This window comes from Micropterus salmoides, unplaced genomic scaffold, assembly GCF_014851395.1.
Source record: "Micropterus salmoides isolate LMB-PRFRI ecotype aquatic unplaced genomic scaffold, ASM1485139v1 Ms_hic_scaffold_8, whole genome shotgun sequence".
NCBI lineage: Eukaryota > Metazoa > Chordata > Actinopteri > Centrarchiformes > Centrarchidae > Micropterus > Micropterus salmoides.
In genome coordinates, this window is record NW_024044570.1 from 831,944 (window position 1) to 857,469 (window position 25,526).

The 25,526-nt window shown below is 45.2% G+C and overlaps 1 protein-coding gene across 1 annotated transcript; it reads left to right on the forward strand.

The window, feature by feature from the left end:
• LOC119894070 (asc-type amino acid transporter 1-like) lies at positions 1-25,526 on the forward strand. The gene is made up of 11 exons (XM_038706571.1): positions 1-172; positions 6,602-6,806; positions 8,282-8,433; positions 14,649-14,774; positions 14,859-15,012; positions 16,652-16,775; positions 22,226-22,329; positions 22,418-22,514; positions 23,503-23,652; positions 25,037-25,214; positions 25,303-25,526. Exons 1-11 carry the CDS (start codon positions 16-18, stop codon positions 25,431-25,433), a joined length of 1,578 nt encoding a protein of 525 aa, XP_038562499.1. The 5' UTR covers positions 1-15; the 3' UTR covers positions 25,434-25,526.

A 25,526-nucleotide genomic window follows, 5' to 3' on the forward strand; every position in this document is an offset into this window, starting at 1 on the left:
GGACGGACCGGACCCATGGATGGACAGAACGGCAGCAGCAGCATCTGCTCCCGGCCGCACGGCACCGGGACGGACGGCAAGAAGAAGAAGAAGGAGAAGGAGAAGGAAATCCCCGACAGAGTGACTCTGAAGAAGGAGATCGGGTTGCTGAGCGCCTGCACCATCATCATAGGTGAGGCAGGAAAACAAGAGGGATCAGTTCTGCCTTTTACTTTATTACTGCTCAACTTTCACTTGACTTTCTCTAAAACTGCTGCAGGACTGATCCGTTACTAACAAATGTTAGAATCAGGCTCAAACTCCATCTGGACTCCTGACTGTTTGGGAGATGATAGTTTTGTGGTCATAAGGGACATGGAGGGACTCCATGTTTGAGACTCGCATCAAACTGGCTTGTTGCGCTTACGTGGCTGAAATATGTGAAGTCCAGAAGCAGGCTGGTGGCCGAGCAGAAGAACATTGTCCGCTGGAGCAGAATGACAGCAGGGCCCTTTTTAAACACACCTAAGCACAGTAAATATGAGCCTGATCCAGGATGGAGGGGGGTGGGGGGGCTCCAGGGAGCCAGGCTGCATGCAGAGGGCCGGCTGCACCTCTTTGCTCTCAGTGCAGGAGGGTGATGGAGATCTGGTTCCCCCAGACTTCAGAACAAAAACCAGAATCTTAATATCAACACCGAAGATTTATTAATCTGATTTCTGAAATTCTATCATGCCTCAGGGGACCCGGAGGCTCCAGGGTCACAGTGGGGCCCTTAGCTTGTGCTAATTTAATAACCTGCAGATGTGTTTGTATCTGTATGCATCACTGAAGCACATCATTAGCTGAAATGAGAGAGGCCTTAAAACAACTACTGCTTATCTTGAGGCCCCGTGTTTTAGAGGGGCCCTGAGGTAAAAATCTGGTCTGGCATATTTTAGTGCACATTTTACTAACTGCTCTTAATCAAGTTATAATAATTGCTCATGGCCAGTGCACACAGAGTGGGCTACAAGGGCCCCACATAGTGTGCTAATATCATGTGTAACTAGACTCCCAGTGGCCCCCAAAGCCCTAGATTCACTGTGTGTTAGTTAGTTTTTAGTACAGTTCGGCACTACTTTAATATCATTTAAATTAAGGCTGCTTTATCACCTGATCTTGTGGCCCCTGTGACGTGTAGGGGCCCCATGTCAAGACTACTTTTAAGACTGTAATTATTTTGAGCTAAAAAGTTTTAACCATGGAAACAGCAGTTTGCATGTTCTTACAGAGATCATGTTTGCACAGTATAAACTAAAGTAGCACAGGGTCCATTTATTAGCTGTTCTGGAGCTTTTGATCGTTTCACATGATCTTCATCAACAGATCGTCCTTGAGAGCATTTCGTCAGATGCTGTTTCCACAGTCCCAAATGAACTTTTCACCCAAGAAGTTCTTAAAGTGCTAAGGAGAGAGAAAAAAGACCATCTGCTGATGAAGATCATGTGATATGTTTAAAAGCTCCTGAACAGCTACTAAATGGACCTTGTGCTGTGATGATTTTAATTTATCTTGTGCATACAAAGCCAACATTTCTAAATTAAGTTGTGTTTAATAAATCAGTCAAATGACCACAGAGCAGCTTGCTCATGGTTCCGTGTTATTCCAGCATGAGATCTGTGGGGATCTTTTAGTATGTAGTCTATGGTGGGGATGTAGAGACCCTAAGTCCCGCCCCTTCCGGTGGAGACCACCATGTGACCTTATTTTGCCCCAAAAATATACGTTAGTCAACGGTGAGAAACTATTAATATTTTGATCCCCGTTTGAATTGTGCCCTGAATTACACGCGTGATGTTTGTGAATTTAAAACCTAATTTTGCAAGTCAAGAAAGTCGCAGTTTGTCGTAAAACTGTTTAAGTCTGAGATTTTTTCTGTCAGTGACTGAAGCTAATGTTACTGAAGCTGACGCCATCTTCTTCATTGGTCCTGCTTGTTTCGTTTTGCACCAGAAATGGAAACATACGAGCAACATGGTCAGATTTGGACAGATGTTCCCTTCTTTTAACACTTTCCTCCGCGTCCTGGAAGAAAGAGGTGACGAATACTGTGCGAGAGGAGAGATGAAGTTCATGAAGCGGGTTTTAAACTAAATGTTACTTTCCTTTTTTTTTTACAACAAACTGCAACTTTTCTCTTTCTATCTTTTAAATTGACAAACATTAATAAATAGGGGAACAATTCAAACGATATAAAAAGGTTAGAAGCTCTGTCTATGTCATGTGTTGTCTGCCGAGGTGTTGCACTCGAACTTGGAGGCGACAGGATGTAATTGATGAGGGTGGGGGGTCAGTAAGGGGACAACGTGTTTTGTGTTGACCCCCATCTTTGTTCCTCTTTCTTCTTCTATTTGTATAAAAAGAAGGAGGAATTTTTTTTTACCATAATATTGTTTGTTGTCCACTGAAGTCTTTGGCTTTTTCAGATTTTTTCTTGCAGCGGTGGCTGCAGATGTAGCAGTGGTAGGATTTCTTAATGGTCATAGTGATATTTATTTTAGCCAGAGACTTCTTTTCAGGACAATATTCATCTCAAAACCTCTTCTGGTTTCTTCACTAATGGTCATTTTTCTGCAGATTGTTCCACAGTAGCAAGCAGAGCCTTTGGCAGAACGCTGCAGGACGATCAGAGCTCTATCGTATCGATCTGTCAGTGCAGTAATTTGGTTATGAAATAATAGGATTTGCTGCAGAAGCAGTTTTTTCATGAAATGTGAGGCTGAGATGTAGACTCCTGTTTTTCATTGCCTTTACCAGTTTCCTCCCGTGGTCACAATTCTCCTGTTTTTATCCCAAATTCTTTCCTTTTTAAGTATCACAACCTGTTTTTGGCCCTTTACAGCAGGAAGCCTGTAAGAAGAGCCGCTCGCACCTCGGCCTGCTCACAGAGGGAGAGAGAAATAGAAAGTAATAAGAGAAAGAAATATTCAAGCGAATTTCAGACGTCCTGGAAAGAAGTTTATGCCAGTGGGGCAAATTTATTATAACAGATTATTATATCGCTGTCTTTGAGGTCTCAACGTTGGCAAGCATGGATGGAGCCACTGAACAGCGCAGAACATGGCTGAAGTATAACAGGACTTTGAATTTATTATTTACCATCACCATCTTTTCAGTTGTTTGTAGACAGAAATTCAAACTTGCGATACCACAAGGTGATAGAGTCCGTCTCTCTATGCTGTTTGACTTCCTGTCTGTGGCTCCCAGCGCCAGAGCCCATTGGTTCCTACTGTAGACGTAAATCTTTAAAAACACATTCACAAACATACCGTCGTGTTCAAAAAGGCTCAGTAACTTCCTAACAGCTGATTGCTGTAGTTTTTCCTCAAACGGGAGGAAGTAGTGCATTTTCAGGGACTATTTTCAGCAGCGGATGAATCCACATGTGGCGCAGGACGGTGGAAAAACGACAGTGTGTGTTTGATGAGAGCTGACAGCGTGGAGCTGAGCCTGATAAGTTAAATGTTAGATGTCTTAAAATGGTCTCTGAACCGGATAAACCGATATGGATATATTAAGAATAACTGCGGACCAGGTTCCAAGACGGCTCCCCATTCGTTCCTTTGAAAGTTTTTCACCCGGTTTTAGTTGGTGCCGCCCTAAAGACAAAGCTTAAATTGTGTTTTCTCTGCCAGTGGTAGGGATGTAGAGATTTAAAGTTTCTGGTGTGTGATCATGAGCATTTCAGCCGGAAAGGACCTCTAGTCTGACTCTTTGCACTGACTATTTACTAATTGCAGGGTCCACATGTCTAAGTGTCCTTAGCCCCAAAACGCTCCCGTGGTAAGACCAGGACCTCACATGATAGTTTGCTGTGTGTGAGTGTCTGAGTAAAGGGCAAACTGGGAAGTGCTTTGTCTATGAGCTCTATATAAATTCAGTAAATTTACTATTTGCAGACTTTTAGTCTTGTTAGACTTTTAGTTCTGTAGCGGAGCAGATGGCTTCAGGATCCTGTTGAAGGTGAGATAAATTATAAAAATTTATATTGATAAACATTATCTGTCTATTTCATACCGAGCCTGTTAACCGAGCAGGAGGTGTAATTTCATCTTTGTTAGCATTTTCCATGTAAAATTTCAACCAGTCTTTTTAAATCTGTCATATTGAATCATGTATCATTTGAACTGCTTGTTTTCTGGAGCACAAAGTTTGCTAGTTCATATATTATGTCTATAAGAGATGTGTTCACGAGACAAACAGTAATCTTTATCTTTAAGTGTGTTTCAGTTGCATTAACTAATCTTTAACAGCCGTTTTCTCAAAATGACATGTTTCCTGTACGCCAAGTCATTTTCCTCGCCTTCGAAGGCGGTTAGATCATCACGACTCAGAACTGAAGAAGTCCTTTGGATGAGGGACGAAACGTCGTCCACTATCTTCAACCAAGTCCAGTTGCCCTTGACTTTAACACTGTTTCTTAGGTCTCATACCAAGACATTTACTGAGAGTTTTTTAAAACATCTTTAGTTGATCAAATTTTATGTGGCATTTTATCTGTAAATATGTGGGGAAAGGGTCCTGTCACATAACCCTTCAAAATATTATCAAAATAAAACCAAAAAAATCTTTTGTGTGTGATTTGTGTGAAATGCAAATCAGTCATTTTTAAGGAAAATACCTTTTTTGCATATAAAAAAATAAAAAGCTTCTATTTCTGGTTAAATTCAGCTCGTGAAGTTTAATTGTGATAGGAGTAAAGTTGGGGGGAAAGGCCCATTTGACTGTGGTGTCTCGCCTGAAGGGCTTTTGCACATTACAGTGGCCTTTGTGAGGTCCAACCTGGGACCTCCTTGGTTTATGGTGCAGGTTTGGCTAACTGGGCCCCTCTTCCTGTCGGCTAAGCTGTTGTTACTTGCTCAAGGCGGACATTTTTGTAAAAATCCTTCTCCAGAACAAGAGAAAGGTCCTGTGTGCAGAATGCTGAAGCACCTTTCCATTCAGAGAGAGGACTGAGTGAACAAGCTTGCAGCTCCGCACACTGGACCGGGCTCAGCGTCAAGACTCATGTGCCATCAGATTAAATTGAACCGAGCTTTTTGTAGACCTTCAGCTCAGTTTCCCCCCCCCCCGCGTGTCACTTTTAGGAAGGTGCAGGAATAAACAGATGCAGAAGGTGAGTCGGTCACTTCCCACCTCTGCAGCTCGGAGTGGATAATTTATGTCTGGTTATGTAATGGCCGTCTGTGCCACTTGGCTGCCTTCTGCTGTGCTACTGGTAGCGCTGTAGTCTGAATGTGTCGGATCTGCTGGTACTCTACGTTGCATACTGAGGCTCTGGGCAGGAGGGATTGTCCCGGCCTGAGTGATGGCCTTTACCTCCTTCTCTAACTCACTCTGCTATAGAGCTCTTTGTCTTTTACTGCCCTCTGTATAAACTCAGGGGGAAACACGTTTGGGACCGCGGTTGCTCAAGAGTCTCAACGGGGTCACTGCTGTTTTTAGGGTGCAGCTGCAGCAGAAAAGCTGGAGATGTTCTGGGTGATGTGTACCATGTGGAAGCCAAGTCGAACAAGTCACATGTGAAAAGCACATGTGCTGTGCTCATGTGTGGAAGTGTAACACTTCATGAGCTGGATGATTGTTTCTTCTGGTTAATTTACACAATAAGAAAACATGCAATGCAATTCAAATACAGAAGAAACAAATGTGCATTGTTCAAGAAAAAGAAACATAATCTAAAAAACAAGTTACTGATTATAAAATAACCTAAAAATGTGCACCAATCAGCAACTTTAACAACTTCTTGACACAGTTTCTTTATGGCCGAGTTTTCAGTTCTCTCCCTGTGAACAAAACAAAAGAGGAGGGAAGACCAAAAAAACGTTGATCTACAGATGAAACATATCTGAAAGCAAGAAGGCCTGAGAGCTGCACTGCATTGTATGCTTTTATATTTTTATATTTTGAATTTTTCAACCTGTCACCTAAATTTTGTGTTTCCTTTTTCATAAATAAAAATATTTCCGCTATAAACTTGTGCAGAAACTTTCACAAGAATGCAGGAAATGATGTGTTTAGTGCTCAAAATTACTCATTTATCTAGACATTGAACATTAATTCAAAACACTGTTCAAGAGCTTTATCACGAACCTCTATGTCCCCATAACTTTTTAACACAAAGTGACGCCCTGGAACATGATGAACTCCGGTTGAACTGATTCAGTATTTCTCCTTTACAGTTCTTTTAACTGACAAAATAATCTCACCTCAAGGTCCATTTAGTAGATGTTCTGGAGCTTTAACACATAGCCATCAACAAGTCATGTGACTCGACTACTGTTGACATACAACATACATTCATGCCACTCAAGCTGATTTGCACTGACTTGACTTGACTGACCTCTGATTATGTGCAAAAAGAGAAGAAGTGTATTTCACTACAGGCCAGATTCCCGTTTTGCTGTGGATGCATTTCCAGCTTGTATTAATGTGCTATCAGTATTTCGGTGTCTCGCATGTTAATGTAGATGTAAATTCATGCAGAACACATTGCAGCCCTCACTATATCTGGAGTCGGGACACAAACCTTATATTCTACTTTGCTGAATTAAAAATCCTTCTCCTCTCTCGTCTTCAGGGAACATCATCGGCTCTGGGATCTTCATCTCTCCAAAAGGGGTCCTGGAGCACTCGGGGTCAGTGGGGGTGGCGTTGGTGGTTTGGGTCCTGGGAGGCTGCATCGCGGCCTTGGGCTCCCTCTGCTACGCTGAGCTGGGCGTCACCATCCCCAAATCTGGAGGAGACTACTCCTACGTCACAGAGATATTCGGTGGTCTGATGGGGTGAGTAAAGAGCCTTTACTTGAGCCTCAGGTCCGGGCTTGTAATCCGGCAGCTCTGTCTGCTTGATACGTGATTGTAGTTAGCTCTTGGTTAGTGACCATGCAGTGCGGGAAAGTTTGAGTTTACTATACATGGTAGGGTAAAAGAGTGGACTATAAAGTAAATAATAAAAGATTTTGGACACAGCTCATGATGATAACTAACTTTACGAGTTGTGCTACACTGATGAACCCGCAGAGGGTTATCAGCTGAATCTGCAGCTTCGCTCTGCTTTACGGAGCTTCATAGTGAGTTTCAGCTCATTGTTTATCTGTCTGGCTGCAACTTTACTGTTCTGGTTCACTCTCAGCGCTCTCATAGCGTTGTTTTCAGAGAACAATTTGTAAAAATCCGGAGACAGACACAGTTAGAGAGCAGCTGGTGAACATAGTGGTGCATTTAGCAGCTAAAGAGTTTGATATTTCCCTCAGGAGCTGGTGGAGACCAAACACAGAGCTAACAGAGAGACACAAACTCGACTCCACATGAACCATCATGTTCTTCTGTAACTGCTAGATGTGGGATTAAGCAACTGTGTGCTAACAAGTTCACCATGTCAACTTCAAAATATGATGAAATGTCAATGTTGTGTTCAAAACTTGTTTGCCCCTAAGTGGCCAAAGAAATCAGTGCAGGTTTCATCCACATGAATGTCATGCATTTGGTGTATTTGCTGTTGAAAATCTTACAACTTTAATTTGAAGGTTCCCCTTATAGTGCAATGTTCACACAGCCTAAATGTGACACTCATGTCTGCCAGACTCACTTATAATCAGTCCCTCCAGGATTTGTTGAGGCCTAAAACGCCTGATTTGGCAGCAGTTTTTCAAAGAACATTTGAATAAAGTTTTGATGTTTTGGGGCATTTTTTGTGATGAAATTGTGGGAATAAGTGAAAACTGTAAAGGTAGATGTGATTAAAGATCATTAAACATTCCCTCCGCTTGCAATTGACCGGGATGCAGCAGCCTGTGTGACAGTGATTTGACTCATCCTCCATGTGTTTCTGCTCCTCTCCGCGAATGTTTCACGCTGACAAAGATTATTTCCTTCTACTGCATGTTTGCAAAGCTAACAAGCTTGGTATACCTGGTATACTACAGGTTCGTCGTTCATCATTGGTCGAAGTAAGTGACCAGTTTAACACATTCAGGTCAAAGCAATTTTAGATTCCTTTGAGTCAAGGTGGAAAATCCCCCAAAAAGGCATTTTAGAAAACCAAAATAGATAAAAACTCTCGACTGAAAACATAATACTACTACCACAACTATTATCTCTAGTAGTTCTAGTAAAAGTAATGTGTATTCATGTGTGTAATCTAATGTAAATCAGGGGAAGGTTTTTCCATCTGTGCTCGGTTCGTGCTGAGTCTCTGTACTTTGACACACCAGTTGTTGAATCTGTGTCCTGGCATTGAACGTCTTTCTCTTGTTCAGGTTTCTGCTGCTGTGGAGCGCCGTCCTCATCATGTACCCGACCACCCTGGCTGTCATCGCCCTCACTTTCTCCAGCTACGTCCTGCAGCCCGTCTTCCCAAACTGTGTTCCTCCATACATGGCGATGCGGATGCTGTCCGCCACCTGTCTCTGTAAGTGTAACCCCTCAGATGTTGAAATGACCGGCTCCACTATTCCTCTGATTTTGATTCAGCGTGGAGGGATGGTGAATATTCCTGCTGACGCAGTGCGCTTGCATTATTCATGAAGGATGACTTGTGGTGTTGCTGCTGGTGGATCCTGATTCTGAAATAAGACATTTCTCTTCTCATGCTGACCATTATTGAGCTCATCAATAAACTGCAGGTCCATTTGTTTGGCTCATGTGTCAGAGGGGAGGAGGCCACATGTGAAATTTCTCTTATGTAACTTCTGGCTGAAGGCTTTTTAAAACCTTTTTATGGCTGTAGTAAATAATGCACAACGTCCCTTTAGGAGGGAGGAAACCAGGACGAGAAGAATGTATGAGGGGGAAGGTTTGGTTTCTCTAGTCTGGTAGACAAACGCTGTTGAATACTATAAAAACTGCACAAGCTAGACTTTATTAATAGAGTTTTTAAATGCTTCTGGAAGTTAAAATATACGCCTAAATGAAACATGATTTATAATGAAATAGATAAAAAACATGTAATCAAGGACTGACAGTAGATCAGAGACATCTTTAATCCATCGTCAACCGGGGGGCTGGAGCCAAACCCAGCTGGCATCAGGCAAAAGGCGGGGTTCACCCTGGACAGGTCGCCAGTCCATCGCAGGGCCACACATAGACAAACAACCACTCACACCTAAAGACAATTTAGGGTCAACCTAGTCTGGATGTCTGTGGACGGTGGGAGGAAGCCGGAGCACCCGGAGAGAACATGCAAACTCCACACAGAAAGGCCGGGGCAACCGGGGTTTGAACCCACGACCTTCTTGCTGGGAGGCCACAGCGGTATCATCCAGACCCACATCTTTAATCATTTAACAAAAACAATCAAGGCATTTTTGTTTAAGCTACTGAAAATGTAACTAGACACATTCGACTGTAATATTAATGCAATTTAACGATACGATTTTGGTGTTACTGGTGGGAACATCAGTATATCTTGACATCTGCAGCTCAGAGTGAACTGAAGAGGGACAAAAAGGATGCTTCTTTTTCAGGGTATCGTTGAGACAAACTAGTTTGTATAAAGTGTTTCTACCTGTTCCAACAGCCACACTAGAAGTCATAAGGTGGGTCTCCATCCACCTGTTTTTATGCACATTTTCAATTTGCCATAGGTATCATTTACACTGGGGACACCACATTTTGAATTGGCTGATTTTGTCCCCATCGATTTTTGAAAGCATTTGTTAGAAATGTTCTAAAAAACAGCTTCCACCAAGAAATGTTAAATAAATGAAAATGCTTAATAAGAAAACATGCAATGCAATTTCAAATATAGAAGAAAAGAATGTGCATTGTCCAAAAAAAGTAACTTAAGCTAAAACAACAACAAGCAGCTGATGCATTATATTCCAATATATGTTTATGAATAAATAAATATCTCAAAAACGTTTTTACGCTTGCCTGAGGTGGAAAAGTTGGTTTGTCGATAAAACCAAAATGCGACACTGTGCGACATTCTGAAATGAACACGCAAAATTAACATCAATGCCATATTTCCGTCTTGTTTTCTTCACTGTTTTCCCCCCTCAGAGCTTTGAGTAGTGCTCATTTAATCTTGTGACAATAAACACATAGCGTTAATGGATAGAAACACATATACAAGAAACGATGAATTAAACAAATGTGGATAACAGAGGACGGTGACGGACACTCTCTTCTTGGCATTCATTGTGCATTCTCGTTTGCTCGCCCAAAGAGGAACAAAAGTTCAAATGCTGCCTACTGTCACACCTCCACACACCTGAGTAGAATAAAGGGAGCTACAGACTTCTTCTCATTATGCAACCCTGTTGTAAAATGAAAAATAAGTTTCCGACTATGTTCAGCCGACGATTGTTTACTATTGTGTACCAGGCCTGTGTAGTTTACTGGCGCCTTTACACGCTGTACAGTAGGACTAGAACAGCTTTGGAAGACTTTAATAGAACAATGAAAACTTGAATATAGACATTAATGGCAGATATTACTGAGCATCCTGCTGGATTTTTACAGAGGTTAAAGCAGCTGAGAGCTTCTTCACTCCTCAAACATTCAAATGTTTCCATCAAATATGTATTGTATAAAAAAAGAAACGCTGCACGAGGACTGTTGGGTCAGTCAGTACTAGAAGAAACAGGGCCGGTCAAGCAGACTTTAGGAAAGATCTCAGAGTTTTGCTGCCCTGAGCTGGACCTGTCAGGCTTCCTAATTGCTCCGTGTGTGTGCCTGAGAGTACCTGCACTGAACAACATTAATTCACACAACCTCTTTGTCTTATCAATGAATAAATAGCGTCTGGCCTGAAAGTCGGCGAGGTGAAACAGCAGGACTCCAGCGTTTGATTCCTCGCCTCTGACGCCATCCTTCACACTTGTTTTTGGAGCTGGATGCTAAAACGTGGGCTCTGCCCAGCCGGGGGGGTTGGTGTGCGTGTTTGGGGGGGGGGGGCTCGCCACGTTTTGTCTGCTCTTTGCAACGGAAGTGGTTTGTTTTGTGGGGCTGACAGCTCGTCTTTGTGTTGGAGAGCGAGGCCACCATGAGAGAGAGCGGGGCAAAGCCGGTGACAGTGATGGACGAGGTGAAACAATCATGCCCTCCCTCACTCGCTCATTTCCCACATTCCTGCCTCCCATGGCAACTGGCTGCTGCCGCCCACCGCCGGCAAGAACACCAGCACCGGTTCCCCAGTGTAGGGATGGAGCTGTACGGATACTGATTTAAAGGAGCACTCCACCAATTGTACAAAGTCAGTTTCCTTGTCATGATTAGTAATGCTCGGCCTGTGAAAACAATGGTATAAATCTGCTCTGGCTCTGCAGGAACAAGACAATGTGACCTCGATGATGTCATACTGTAGTGATGTCATGAGGGTCTCAGCTTGGGCTTGGAAACACCAAACAAACAGAAAGGCTGCGTTTCGAACTGGAGGTGTGGGGTTGTAAGATGTTTCCCAGGTAGGGAAGGTCCAACAAAACTGTTGCATCATCTGAAATAGAAGATCCAGGGTTTTTGGAGCTTTAAGCCAAGTTCACACGGCACACTTTTAAGCCTGATTTATCAGTCGCTACGTTGTGCTGTTATCAGGGGCAAATCCGCGATCAATCTGTGCTCTCCAGTCGTTACGTGTGAACTACTCAATGTCGCATCAAAATGGCGCGCCAGATATCTAGCGTGCTAAATATCTGGAGGAGTCAGGCAGCTACTTTTTCACTCCAACTCTCTGTAGACAGACAACCCCAGCTAATTCCCCCATATTCTTTGTCTTAATCATTGTTATCTTTATAATAATAAACAACTCCTGTTTCATGTAGAGTTTCACGTCATTTCCTGTTTCACTTCTCGCATGTGTTTTCTTGACAAAAACATGATTTGCTGACCAGACAGAATCGTCAGGTGATGGGGCGGCGACTAGCTCACCATCAGTACATGTCCCATGTATAAAGGCCTAAGCCCTCAGCAATGCGTAGGCATTGTTCACATACTTGCCTGCGTACTTTGCGTGTACCTGGAGGATTTAACTTGAATCCACTAAGGGGCAGATCAGGTCATCCCTCCCTCATTAACTTCTTTGACAACATCCGAAACAACGTAAACAAACCAAACATAGCGACGCTCGAGCAGGTCAAGATTTGAAGTGGTGCTAATTAGCAGAGTTTCAGGAGCGGGACCACACATCAAGCGCGTCATCGCCAGCATTTCCAGAAATACCCACACGTCCTAAGTCCTCCCCTTCGCCCTCGTATCCTGCCTCCCTCCCTCCCACCCCTTTCTCTGTCCTGCCTCCTGATCTCCTTCCTCCTCTCCATAGGTTTATAGGGGGTCCGTCGTGCCCGGGTGCTACGGCGGATTTCCCTATCGTAGCTTCCCCACAACGCTTTCTAATGTCTATTCAGCTACCGCAAGCTTCATGCATCTTCTGTTCGTTATTCAATAAATCATTTAATCATACCTGTTGATTGCGGTCCTTGCTAGTGAATGAGACATCATAATGATCACGGTAATTGCAGACTAGCTCCAGGAGTTTTATTGTAAACATCCTTTTTTTAAGTCTGCTGCTGACCTTCTTCTTCTTCCTTTGTGTTTAATAGCGATTAGCATTAGTCCTTGCTCCAGAAGACCGGGTTCACGTTCGATCTGTGGCCCTGTCCTGCATCCACTCTCTCTCTCCTACATCCTGTCTCTCTCAAGCTGTCCTATCACGCGTAATCATTTAGATGTGTGGACAACGTTGCACATTTTGCAACATGTCTTTATACCTAACAAAATAGGTTATTTGTCAATGCCAGTCTGGTGACCAGACCTCAACTATGCAGTTTGGTTAGGTTTAGGCAATAAAACTACTTGGTTAGGTTTAGGAAAAACATTGTGATTTGTGTTAAATGAAGTACATTACTTATGTCACCTGAAGTAAATCACGTGACTTAAGTCAGTAACACAGTTTAACTTTATGAAAAACCTGGGTTTGACCGATCCATCCATCCCATCCACCTTATATGGACTTTCCCCTTCTTTAAATTAGTCACCCACTTCCTCCTTTGCTACCGCCGTGCAGCCGCTAGAGGTCGCAGCCACAATAAATGCAAATATATATTGTAATAACGTGCTTTTAGTTGTTTTTCTGGTGAGGACAGGCTGTGTAGACAATCGCTATTGGACCGTCCCACAAGCAGTTCTGATGGATTATCCTGCCGCCTTAAATCAGTAAATGTCTGTGGTTTGATTTTGATTATGGATTATTATCTGTCCGTTAAAAGTCCCCCAACTTTATCAACTTTAACACTTTTATCCAAAGCAACTTACAGCTGCTCTACATGTCAGAGGTCGCACGCCTCTGGAGCAACGAGGGGTTAAGTGTCTTGCTCAGGGACACGTTGGTGTCTCAGTGGATTCTCACACCAAAGGCATGTGTCTTATCCACTGCGCCATTGCCAGTGCAGTGCTGATTCAAAATGTGCTCTTCAAATTGGTTTTACCTACAGTAGAAATATCACTTAAACTAGATAATGCAGAGTTTCTTTAGAACTTCATTACACTCTTACAACTCTGTTTCAATACGTTTGTTTCTGACGTGTATCAAACCTGCGTGATGATGACCTGCTCCACTCTGCGCTGTTCTCTAGTATATTTATTTATTTATTCTGACATGTCCAAATTGCACCAAAAGTGACCCTGCACTCCCTTGGGTCTGCAGCAACACGCCTGCCACGTGTGAGGTCGTTTGGATGAACTGTTCTTGACATAATCAAAATACAAACAGACACACACACAGATTCCCGCCTTTATTAGAGAGATAATGCCAAAAGACTTAGAACATGATGGGAGTAAAACTCTCACTGAAACCCCTCAAATCATTGATTTCTAGTTTCTCTTCACTCTTTGTTGTATTTTCTGCTCTTTTATCAACAATCAAGTGCATGAACTAAGTAATAAGTGTTTTTCCTGGTCCCGCCTGAAGTATTGTTGGCACAGATGTATCGATACAATATCTGAGCGTTAGGTTTCATTCTTCACCTTGGGCACCTCTGTGATAAAATATTCTAAACTCAAGGTTCACTTACTAGCTCACCACCTTCTTCAGGTGTTTAGTATTATTTATGCCAATGTTACTGAAGGTGAGGGTGTAGCATTGACTTCACCAACATGGCGGGCAGCTGTGAGGCTGACCTCTGCTGGACTGGAACAATTGTGAAATTGATCATCGGTACAAAATAATAGGTCAATTTTGTGGCATTTTTAGCCATGCTAACAGCGTAGTGGCCTAGGGATGGCACTCTCGGTCTGTTGGTCCACACCACTGGAATATCTCATGAAATGTGGTTCAGACATTCATGTTCCCCTCAGGATGAACTATTTTGGTAATCCCTTAACTTATCATCTAGGGCCACCATCTGGTCCACATTTTTCAGCCTCACAGAGCTGTTAGCGTGGCTCCGTAACCATTTTTAACCATTGTTGTAATGCTGTGTTTGTAAACCAGTCATCAGAATCAGGTTTATTGCCAGGTGTGTGAAGAACATTTATTTATGCATAAAATATTATTAAATATTTTTTCTTTACAATTTCACTACATTGTCCATAATTATTGATTAATCAGTTAGTATTCCCAGAAGCTTGTCTTTCCCCGTGTATGTCCTCCTGTTTGACTGCTGTCCTGACAGTGTGTTTTCTCTTCAGTGCTGCTGACCTGGGTGAACTGCTCCAGCGTTCGTATGGCCACCAGGATCCAGGACATCTTCACAGTGGGGAAGCTGATGGCTCTGGGCCTCATCATTGTGGTTGGCCTGGTGCAGATCTGCAATGGTAACATCCTCGGTCTAAGGCCTAAAGCTTTACTGCTCCCTGAAGTTAAAAAACAAACCTTTAAATGTCTGATTTGTCTTCCAGGGAACTACGAGGCGCTGACTCCTCAGGTGGCCTTCTCCGTGGACAGCATGCCGTCGGTCGGGCAGATCGCGCTGGCCTTCCTGCAGGCCTCCTTCGCCTTCAGCGGCTGGAACTTCCTCAACTACGTCACGGAGGAAGTGGTTGAACCCAGACGGTGAATATTTCTGCTTCTAATCACATTCTCAGCATCTGCCACTGCTGGAACAGTGCAAATGTTCAGCTTCCATCTCAGCTTGTTTCTTAGTTCTGTTTGATTTCGCTGGTTTTTCAAGGGCAGTTTTCATCTAAATCAAATCTTAAAGGAATAGTTTGACATTGTGGAATATTTGTTTTATTCACTTTCAGGCATAGAGTTCGATGAGAAGACTGATACCTCTCTAATATCTGTTCATGAAATATGAAATATCCAGCAGCCAGTTAGCTTAGCTTAAGGTAAAAATTGGAAACAGGGGGAAACGAGTAGCCTGGCTCTGAGCAACGGGAACAAAATCCGCCTACCAGCACCTCTAAAGTTCACTGATTAATCTGTAAAAGTGTGTTTTTAGTTTGTACATAAACTAAAGTGTAAAATGACAATTCAACTTTTTCACAGACATTATATATTTCTCGGCTAGGAGCAGTTACTTCCTGGGATTTCTGCTAGTTGCCTGCCAACTCTTTGGAATAAAAGAAAGCCTGGCATATTAAAAGGAATTGTCATTTTTACACCACGTCTTTTGTGTGGATAAAACAAACAAGACATTTTCAAACTATTCCTTTAATATCTGTCCTTAGACTACATCTACACTTTTTTGTTGAGTGATATTCCACATTGTAAATGTTCTGTTTTTATTGTTTTGTTACCAGATTAAAAAACAAATTATATTACAATAAGGGTGAAAAAAATCAGCCTTTAAAAATACCATTTGCAACACAAACACCCTAAAGTTTAACAGTTTCCTTCTAATTTTGTAGACGGAGTCATAATCAGTGGCCCATTTGCTTTTTCTCACACTTTCTGAACTGTGTTCATGTCTTCTTGCAGCAGGAAACACAATACAATTTGAGTATGTGTGTTCATTGGGAGATAATCCATTTAAATGGAGTGTGTCCTTTTAAAAAGGAAAATTTTAAGAGGTAAAATTGATTAAACAAATCAAAACACAAATTGTTCAGCCTGTTCTCATTCCCAGAGCGTCTTTCTCCGTCTCATATCCGCACTTATGGCATCCTTTTGCTGTTGGAGCCATTGTTCAATGCCGAAAGTACTACTATAGTGTACTGTTTATAGAGTAAAGAGGTGGTTTGGGGTGGATATTGTGGGACCAAAAACGACTTTCACCCAGGAGACCGGTGTTTGTTAGTAAAGTAATTATTTTAATCCAAACCATGATCTTTTCCTAAACCTAACCAAGTAGTTTTGGTGCCTAACTTTAGCGAACTGCGATGGTCCACAACGTTAACCACTAGTTTTATTTCAAACTGCAACCAGACGTTACAAATTTATACTTGCGACCTTGAGCGTGAAGCCCTATACGAACAAAATCAACGTTAAAGGGTACACAGGGTGTTAAAAAGCGACACAGAGGGGTCTTGACAAAGCGTCCATATGTGACACCCTGAGATGAGAACAGGTTGACTTTTTACAGTTACAGATTTTTTGTTTTATAAAGAACATGAATATTTCAAATACAATTTAAATAAACCCATTACAATTTCTCGCGCCTTAGATGAACTTTGATGCATGTTTCATTGCTCTATGGTTTTGGTTTTGACTGTATCATCATCTGTGCATGGTGTGCGGCCTCGGTCAGGAATCTACCTCGTGCCATCTACATCTCCATCCCATTGGTGACCTTTGTGTACACGCTCACCAACATCGCCTACTTCTCCTCCATGTCTCCCGAGGAGCTGCTGTCATCCAATGCCGTGGCAGTAGTGAGTAATGTGGCCTCATGATAACTTTTAACCATTTAGGTCAGTGGTGGTCAGGAATCAATTATTAGATCAGGAACATTAGAAGCAACCAAAGGAGGAATAAAGGTCAGAGGCGTTAGCCTCACTTTTAAATGTGTTTCTTGAAGGTTGTAACCACCTTTATTTCCATCTGCTCTGCTGTCCATTTTCTGTTGTTGGATATTGATGGTGGTACAGTGTCGTACTCTTAACTGTGTCTATTTTGTAACTGTGGTCATTGTTACAAATCTGTTCAGAGAAATCGAAGACAAATTTCCACTAAGGTGGACAATAAAGTCTAACAATAATAATAATTATAATAGACTTATGTTCAGTAAAAATTGTATTTACTGAGTCTGATGGCAGCAGGCTACCCACTGGACTGGCCAAAGCATTGGGAAAACATGGGGTTCAGTGTCTTGCCTAAGGACACTTTGATATATGGCCAGGTGGGAATGTAATTAAGTACATTTAAGTTGAGGATTTCCATTTTTATGCTACTTTATATTTCTACTGCACTAAAGTTCAGAGAGAAAAGATGGTACTCTTCACTCCACAACATTTATCTGACAGTTTTAGTTACCAGTTACATTACAAGCTAAGATTTTACACTTAAAGGAGTTGATGAATGTGTGACTACCCAACAGTATATAAAATAGCTCAAATCAGCTCCACCTTGACCAACTACAAAAGAAAAATGTTAATTACACATGAATGCATCAGTAATAATAATAATCTGATGATACAATCAGACTCAGAGCACCTACATCGCCCGACCTGCGCCCACGAGCGGTGCAATGAATATTAGGAACACTTGGTGCTAAAAATAGATTTCATATCCCTGATGGAAAGTAGAAAGGTAGCGTGAATATTACATATTATATATTACATACATGACACTGGAACCAAATTTCACGTTGACTGGCAGCCATCATTCACACTTTACTCAACTTGTAGGAGAGTTTTGGTTTATGCTGATTTTTTCCCTCCTTGTCAAAAGTCAAACAAACTCTTGGTTGAATTTTCTGCCTGTAGTTTAAAAGTGTCACGCTCTGCCGGTTGGCCATCTATTGTGTTGCACTTTTGAGCTTAGTATGTTGAGTTTTGGGTTCTGTCCTGTCTAGTGTCCAGTATCTGTTATATAGTCTGCTTGTCATGTCTAGTCTCTCTGTTTTCCTCTGCTCTCTCTCTGCCTCGTTAGTCTCATGTCTGTCACCTGTGTTGCTCCCGCCCTGCTCGTTAGTCCCTGTGTATATATACCTGGTGTTTCTGTCTTGTCCTTGTCCGGTCATTGTTCATGTTACCCCCCAGTCTGTCGTGTGTGTACTCTCTGCCTGTAACCAGCCCTGCTTGTCTCGTCTTGTCTCGCTTTGTAAGTGTGCTCGCTTTTGTTTGTTTATTAAAACCCTTCGTTGTACCATACCTGCCCCGCTCTGTGTCCTGCGTTTGGGTTCTCCAACCTGCCTCCACACCACGATCGTGACAGAATGACCGGACCAATTAAGAGCCCAGCAGACACACTAACTGAGGAACAGACTGACGTGGTGAGGGAGCTTCTGACGCTGAGGAATATGTGGTATGGGGCTAGTCATGTTCGCCATAAGGCAGCTATCGTGTCCCTTGCCTGGAAGAGCCTGGCTGCTCAGCCAGGAGCAGCAGACTCTCTCCCTGGGTGGGTTTGTGACTTCCTCCACACCTCAGCCAATCCCCCAGCCAAGTCCTCATCAGTTCCTCAGTCTGTTAGCCTGGAAATGGCTAACACCCGGACCGCTAGCCTCCGGCCGTCATCTCCCCGGCCTGCTAGCCCTCTGCCTGTCCTGCCTGTTACCTGTTTGGCTGGCGCCGCTAGTCCTCCGCCTGTCCTGCCTGTCCTGTCTGTTACCTGTTCGGCTGGCGCCGCTAGCCCTCTGCCTGTCCTGCCTGTTACCTGTTCGGCTAGCGCCGCTAGCCCTCCGCCTGTCCTGCCTGTATCCTGCTCGGCTAGCGCCGCTAGCCCTCCGCCTGTCCTGCCTGTATCCTGCTCGGCTAGCGCCGCTAGTCCTCCGCCTAGCCTGTCCGTCCGCCTGCCTGCCCTACCTACCAAGGACTCAGGGACTATGACTCTCCTGGCCTACCTGACCATGAAGGCCAGGGAGTCAGAGGCAGAACGGGCAGCTAGGCTATGGCCTGATAGCCTGGAGGCTAGGCTTTCCCGGAGTCGTCCTTTGAAGGGAGTCGCCTAGCCATCTTTTCGGGTTCCCGTGGTGGTCATCGGAGGCGACGAGGTCACCATCAGCGACCTGTCGGCAACAAACCTGTCCCCTGGCTTGCTAGAACGGCTAGCCGCCTGCCTGATTCCCGGCCCGCTAGCGCTGCTAGCTCCACATCAGACCTGCCTGATCCCCGGCCTGCTAGCGCAGCTAGCCGCCTGCCTGATCCCTGGCCTACTCCTGCTCCCAGGTCTCACTCGGTCGTCCTACCGACACCTGTTACTGGTCCCTCATCGAAGGTCCGACTGACACCAGTTCCAAGGTCTCCGTCGGTGGCCAGACCGGTTCCCGCTCCCCGTGCCCCGTCGGTGGTCCGACCGGCACCTGCTTCGCCGGTGGCCCAGCCGACTCCTGTTCCCTCATCGGTGGTCCGACCAACACCAGCTCTGTTGGTGGCCCAGCCGACTCCTGTTCTCCCGTCGGTGGTCCGACCAACACCAGCTCCGTTGGTGGCCCAGCCGACTCCTGTTCTCTCGTCGGTGGTCCGACCAACACCAGCTTTGTTGGTGGCCCAGCCAACTCCCGTTCCTCGTGCTCCGTCGGTGGTCCAGCCGACTCCTGTTCCCTCGTCGGTGGTCCGACCGGCACCTGCTTTGCCGGTGGCCCAGCCGACTCCTGTTCCCTTGTCGGTGGTCCGACCGGCACCAGCTCCGTTGGTGGACCAAACGACTCCAGCTCCTCGTGTCCGGTCTATGGTCCCCAGCCCAGCTGTCCAGTCGGTGGTCAGGCCGACTCCAGCTCCTCGTGTCCGGTCCATGGTCCCCAGCCCAGCTGTCCAGTCGGTGGTCAGGCCGACTCCAGCTCCTCGTGTCCGGTCCATGGTTCCCAGCCCAGCTGTCCAGTCGGTGGTCAGGCCGACTCCAGCTCCTCGTGTCCGGTCCATGGTTCCCAGCCCAGCTGTCCAGTCGGTGGTCAGGCCGACTCCAGCTCCTCGTGTCCGGTCCATGGTTCCCAGCCCAGCTGTCCAGTCGGTGGTCAGGCCGACTCCAGCTCCTCGTGTCCGGTCCATGGTTCCCAGCCCAGCTGTCCAGTCGGTGGTCCGGCCGACTCCAGCTCCTCGTGTCCGGTCCATGGTTCCCAGCCCAGCTGTCCAGTCGGTGGTCAGGCCGACTCCAGCTCCTCGTGTCCGGTCCATGGTTCCCAGCCCAGCTGTCTCGCCGGTGGTCCTCAGCCCAGCTGTGCCTCCAGAGCACTCAAGCTTTGGGTGCCGACCTCCGGAGAGGTCTTGCCGTCGGCCTCCTGCTCGGCCCCCAGTGGGGTTGCTGCCTCACTGTTGGCCGTCCTGCCAACCCCTTGAACTCTGTGGCCCCCCTGTTCTGCCCGGCCTCATGTGTCGTCCCATGGGACGGTCTCCTGAACTGTGTTTTCCCCCTGATTTGCTTGACCTGTCGGGTCATCTCCCGGGACGACCTCCTGAACGCCGTGATCCCTTTGGTCTGCACGGCCTCCTGGGACGTCCTCCGGGACGGCCTCCTGAACTGTGTTTTCCCCCTGATTTGCTCGGCCTGTCGGGTCGTCCTCCGGGACGGCCTCCTGAACTGTGTTTTCCCCCTGATTTGCTCGGCCTGTCTGGTCATCCCCCGGGACGACCTCCTGAACTCCGTGATCCCTTTGGTCTGCACGGCCTCCTGGGTCGGCCTCCTGGGTCGGCCTCCTGGGTCGCCCTCCGGGACGGCCTCCTGAACTGTTCTGCCCCCCTGCCCTGCCCTGCATGTTAGGCCAAGTGCCTTACCTGCCCTGTTTCCTGGGCATGATCTGCCTGTTGGGTGGTTCCCCCGGACTGTTTTGTCCCCTTGGCCTGCTTGTGCGACCTCCCGAAATCTGTCGCCCCCTTGCCTTGCCCTCTGGCCACCCACCTGAGAGTTTCTGGTCTGGCCCTCCTCCTGTCCTCCCTCCGCCCACCCTGGCTCGACTTGCCCTCCTCCTGTCCTCCCTCCGCCCACCCTGGGCCGGCTTGTGCCTTGTTTTTGTGCTGTTTTGGGTTTTGTTGACCGTCTGGAGACGCTCGTCGGGGGGGGTACTGTCACGCTCTGCCGGTTGGCCATCTATTGTGTTGCACTTTTGAGCTTAGTATGTTGAGTTTTGGGTTCTGTCCTGTCTAGTGTCCAGTATCTGTTATATAGTCTGCTTGTCATGTCTAGTCTCTCTGTTTTCCTCTGCTCTCTCTCTGCCTCGTTAGTCTCATGTCTGTCACCTGTGTTGCTCCCGCCCTGCTCGTTAGTCCCTGTGTATATATACCTGGTGTTTCTGTCTTGTCCTTGTCTGGTCATTGTTCATGTTACCCCCCAGTCTGTCGTGTGTGTACTCTCTGCCTGTAACCAGCCCTGCTTGTCTCGTCTTGTCTCGCTTTGTAAGTGTGCTCGCTTTTGTTTGTTTATTAAAACCCTTCGTTGTACCATACCTGCCCCGCTCTGTGTCCTGCGTTTGGGTTCTCCAACCTGCCTCCACACCACGATCGTGACAAAAAGTGAATTCTGATTAACCAAAGTTAGCTTTGCTCAGTTAATATGTCTGTGGGATGAGAACCATATTTTCTTCAGTGGAGGTAAATGTACTATTGCATTTCTCCTCTAACTAAAGTACACTTTAATTCATTTTCATTCAAGTTTCTCTGGGCACTATTAAATACATAGCATTTACATTATTTGAGCAGAGCTTATGCATCCAGTAATTGGGCTAAACTAGACTAGGCTCTCCATTCAGCATGTCCTCAAACTGCAAACTTAAAGGCATCTGAGAATCGGCTTGTCAAATTGTCAGACTTACCTCAACGTTCAGGTCTACCTCGGCTTACTTTGAGACAATAAAAGCATGCTGACAGGAATTTGATCATTTTATTGTGTGTAAGTGCAACGTTAGATATGGGTTACATTTGACCTGTTTGTAGCCCTACATGAAGTCAGAGGATCACCATAATGTCCATACAAAAATTCATTTCGATTCCTTTTGAGATTTACTCAGTAGCTCATGTCGCCACCCCCGTCACCATTAGTGTGGCTGAAAGTGTGCAGCTTTAAAAGTAGCATCAAACGGACCCTGGGTAGCCTTGTTTCTCACTCAGAAACATTTTCTGAAAAGCACATAAACCAGCCATGAAAGCCCACGTGGACCACCTGGAGTTCATGTTGTAGTGTTTCCCAGGTCTGTACACATCAGTGATATTCTGTCTGTTCTGCTGTTCAGACATTTGGAGAGAAGTTGCTGGGAATGTTCTCCGTCATCATGCCGATCTCCGTGGCTCTGTCCACCTTCGGAGGAATCAACGGCTACCTGTTCACCTCCTCCAGGTGAGATCCACTGCTCTGCCTGCTCCTTCACTCTCCGATGCTGCCGTACTGTGGGTGCTGATGGGCTGTCTGATGTTTCTGCCTGCAGGTTGTGTTTCTCCGGAGCCAGAGAGGGTCACCTGCCCAGCCTGCTGGCCATGATCCATTATAAGAACTGCACACCTATCCCTGCCCTGCTGGTCTGCGTACGTACCACCTCACTCTGATGCTACAGTACACTGATCTCAGTTATTGCAAGGGGCTCTGTTGGATTGAGATCTGGTGACTGTGGAGGCCGCTGGAGTTCAGTGAACTCATGTTCAAGAAACCAGCTTGAGATGATTTATAGCTTTGAGACATGGTGCATTATCCTGCTGGAAGTAGCCATCAGGAGATGGTACACTGTGGTCATAAAGAGATGGACACGGTCAGCAAAAAGACTCAGGTAGGCTGTCGTGTTTAAACGATGCTCAGTTGGTACTAAAGGGCCGAAACGGTGCAAAGATAATATCCCCACACCAGCAGCCTGAACCTCACAAGAGACTCAAAAGACCAGGCAACGTTGTTCCAATCTTCTGGTGTCCAGTGTTGGTGAGCCTGTGCGAAGTGTAGCCTCAGTTTCCTGTTCTCAGCTGACAGGAGTGGCCCCCGGTCTGGTCTCCTGCTGCTGGAGCCCGTCTGCTTCAAGGTTCCACGTGTTGTGTGTTCAGAGATGGTGTTCTGCATACCTCGGTTGTAACGAGTGGTTATTTGAATCCCTGTTGCCTTTCTGTCATCTGGAACCGGTCCGTCCATTCTCCTCTGACCTCTGACATCAACAAGGCGTTTTCGTCGTAGAGATGGTTGTGCGTGAAAATCCCAGCAGATCAGCAGTTTGTGAAATACTCAGACCAGCTCGTCTGGCACCAACAACATGCCACGTTCAAAGTCACTTAAATCGCCTTTCTTCCCCATTCTGATGCTCGGTTTGAACTTCAGCAACTTGTCTTGACCACGTCTACAAGCCTAAATGCACTGAGTTGCTGCCATGTGGGTTGGCTGGTTAGCTGTTTGCTAGAAATTGAAGTGTACCTAATAAAGTGGCCGGTGAGAGTATTTCAAAGCTATTTTTAGCGTTTTAAAGAGCCGCTCTAATAATAAAATTGGTAGTGTGCCCCTTTAATATTCATCACATTGCCTCGCTGTGTCTTTCAGTGCTCTGCCACCGTTGTTATACTCTGCATTGGAGAAACACACAACCTGATCAACTACGTCTCCTTCATCAACTATCTGTCGTACGGCGTCACCATCGCAGGCCTGCTGTACTACCGCTGGAAGAAACCCAACCTGTACCGACCCATCAAGGTAGCAACACTTCTTTTTTTTTTTACCAGAAAGTAACTCACAGTACATTTACTCACCTACTGTACTGTCCAAATGTGAGGTACTACATTCAGACAGCTTTGGTCACTGGTAACTTTACAAATTAAGTTTTTGCAAATAAAAGTATAAAATGTTGTGTTTTTTTATAAAGTAAACTACCCAAACGTTTCATGGTTCAGCTTCTCACATGTGAAGATTTGCTGCTTTTCCTCTGAATGACTGAAATAATTGTACTGTTTGTTAATAATGTTGAGGTTTAGACGTTAGTTGGACACAACAAGGGTTGTGAAAGTGTTCTTGGTAACTGTGACAGCATTTGTCACTTTTTTCAGAATCTTTACAAACCAAACAATCAACTAAAGGAGAAAATAACCAGCAGATTAATTCATAATGAAAATAATCCCAAATAGTTCAAAATGAGCTCAAGATCAGCAACTAAAGCAGCAAAATCCTGCTTTTACATTAATGCATGACGAATATCTACCATACAAGGTTGTTTATTTGTCATTATGCAGCACAAGGCTGTTCCTTCATGCTACACACACAACATGTAATTAAGTTTAGGCCTGTATTAAAATATGGTAACAAAAAATAAAATAAAACAATACAGTTAATTATATATACGTATATACAGACACATATAAGGAAATAAGGATTATTATTATATACACCCAGAATTTTCCACAGTGCATTTTTTGAATTTGCATCTAGGGTGAATGTAAACAGCAGCAACCAGATGATAATATGAAAGTTTCATCTTCACAATAAACAGTCTGACATTTTGGGAAACAAGAGTCCATCCTGACTGAGTTTGAGCACCGAGCATCATCGATGTAAAACACCTCCTGTCTTCTTGCTGGAGTCTTGCACTGACAGCTCGGAACACGGACCACCTGCCGAGTGCTTGATGTCGATGGGGCAGGTCTCCGTAACGATGTGGGCACAACAGTCTCTGAATTCCGTTGTCTGGTCAACATGAGTCCCATTTTGTGTAGACCGGATCTTTAGGAGCAGAATTAAGTCCAAGCAGGGCCAGCATTGGCTCCTCTCCTGGCTCTCTTTGCGATCACTGCACCGTGGCGCCTGGTCCGGTGGATTGGGCCGGGTGGATCGTGGTCCGCTGCTCTTTAATCCAAAAACCCCGTCTTCGTCTTCCGATGACTGGATTTATGTCAGAGGTAACACGTGTTTTGGCAAGAAAGCCAGAAGAAAACAAAAGTGTAGCAAAGTTTGAAGGAGCTACCGGCTGCTGCTTCTACAAGCGCTGCCGGTTTGATAATAATAGTACGACAGTCACCCTGGATGTTCCTGATTATACTTATTCTCACTTTTACTTTACAAACCTTTAACCGCACGTTGTCTGCAGGTGAACCTGTTGGTTCCTGTGTGCTACCTGATGTTCTGGGCGCTGCTGCTGGGTTTCAGTCTTTACTCAGAGCCGGTGGTTTGTGGCGTTGGTTTAGTCATCATGCTCACCGGGGTGCCCGTCTACTTCCTGGGCGTCCATTGGAAAGAAAAGCCAAAGTGTATCTACACCTTCATTGGTGAGTCTTTTTAAAAAAAGGAGGTGTGATTGAAGGTTTGGTCTCTGTCTGTCACAGTTAACATATAACTCTTGCTGTTTTCCTGCAGAGAGGGCGACGTACGTGGGCCAGAGGTTGTGTTTCGTGGTCTTCCCTCAGTTTGACCCCATCGAGATCGCCGGTCCTTCAGAATGTACTGACCGGTCATCAGGCAGGATCAGTTCGTCTGCCAATTCTTAAAACTTCTTTTCAGAATATATAAGAAGATCTTTGTTTTTATTCCATTACTGAGTGAGTCCAGACGCTTCCTCATGGAATGGGAGCTTCCTGTCT

Excerpts from the sequence above, each read along its gene's own strand:
- LOC119894070 (XM_038706571.1), top strand. The coding sequence starts at position 16 with ATGGATGGACAGAACGGCAGCAGCAGCATCTGCTCCCGGCCGCACGGC. Across the intron at positions 6,807-8,281 it reads ATATTCGGTGGTCTGATGGG|GTTTCTGCTGCTGTGGAGCG; the intron begins GTGAGTAAAGAG and ends TCTCTTGTTCAG. Across the intron at positions 22,330-22,417 it reads TACCTGTTCACCTCCTCCAG|GTTGTGTTTCTCCGGAGCCA; the intron begins GTGAGATCCACT and ends TTCTGCCTGCAG.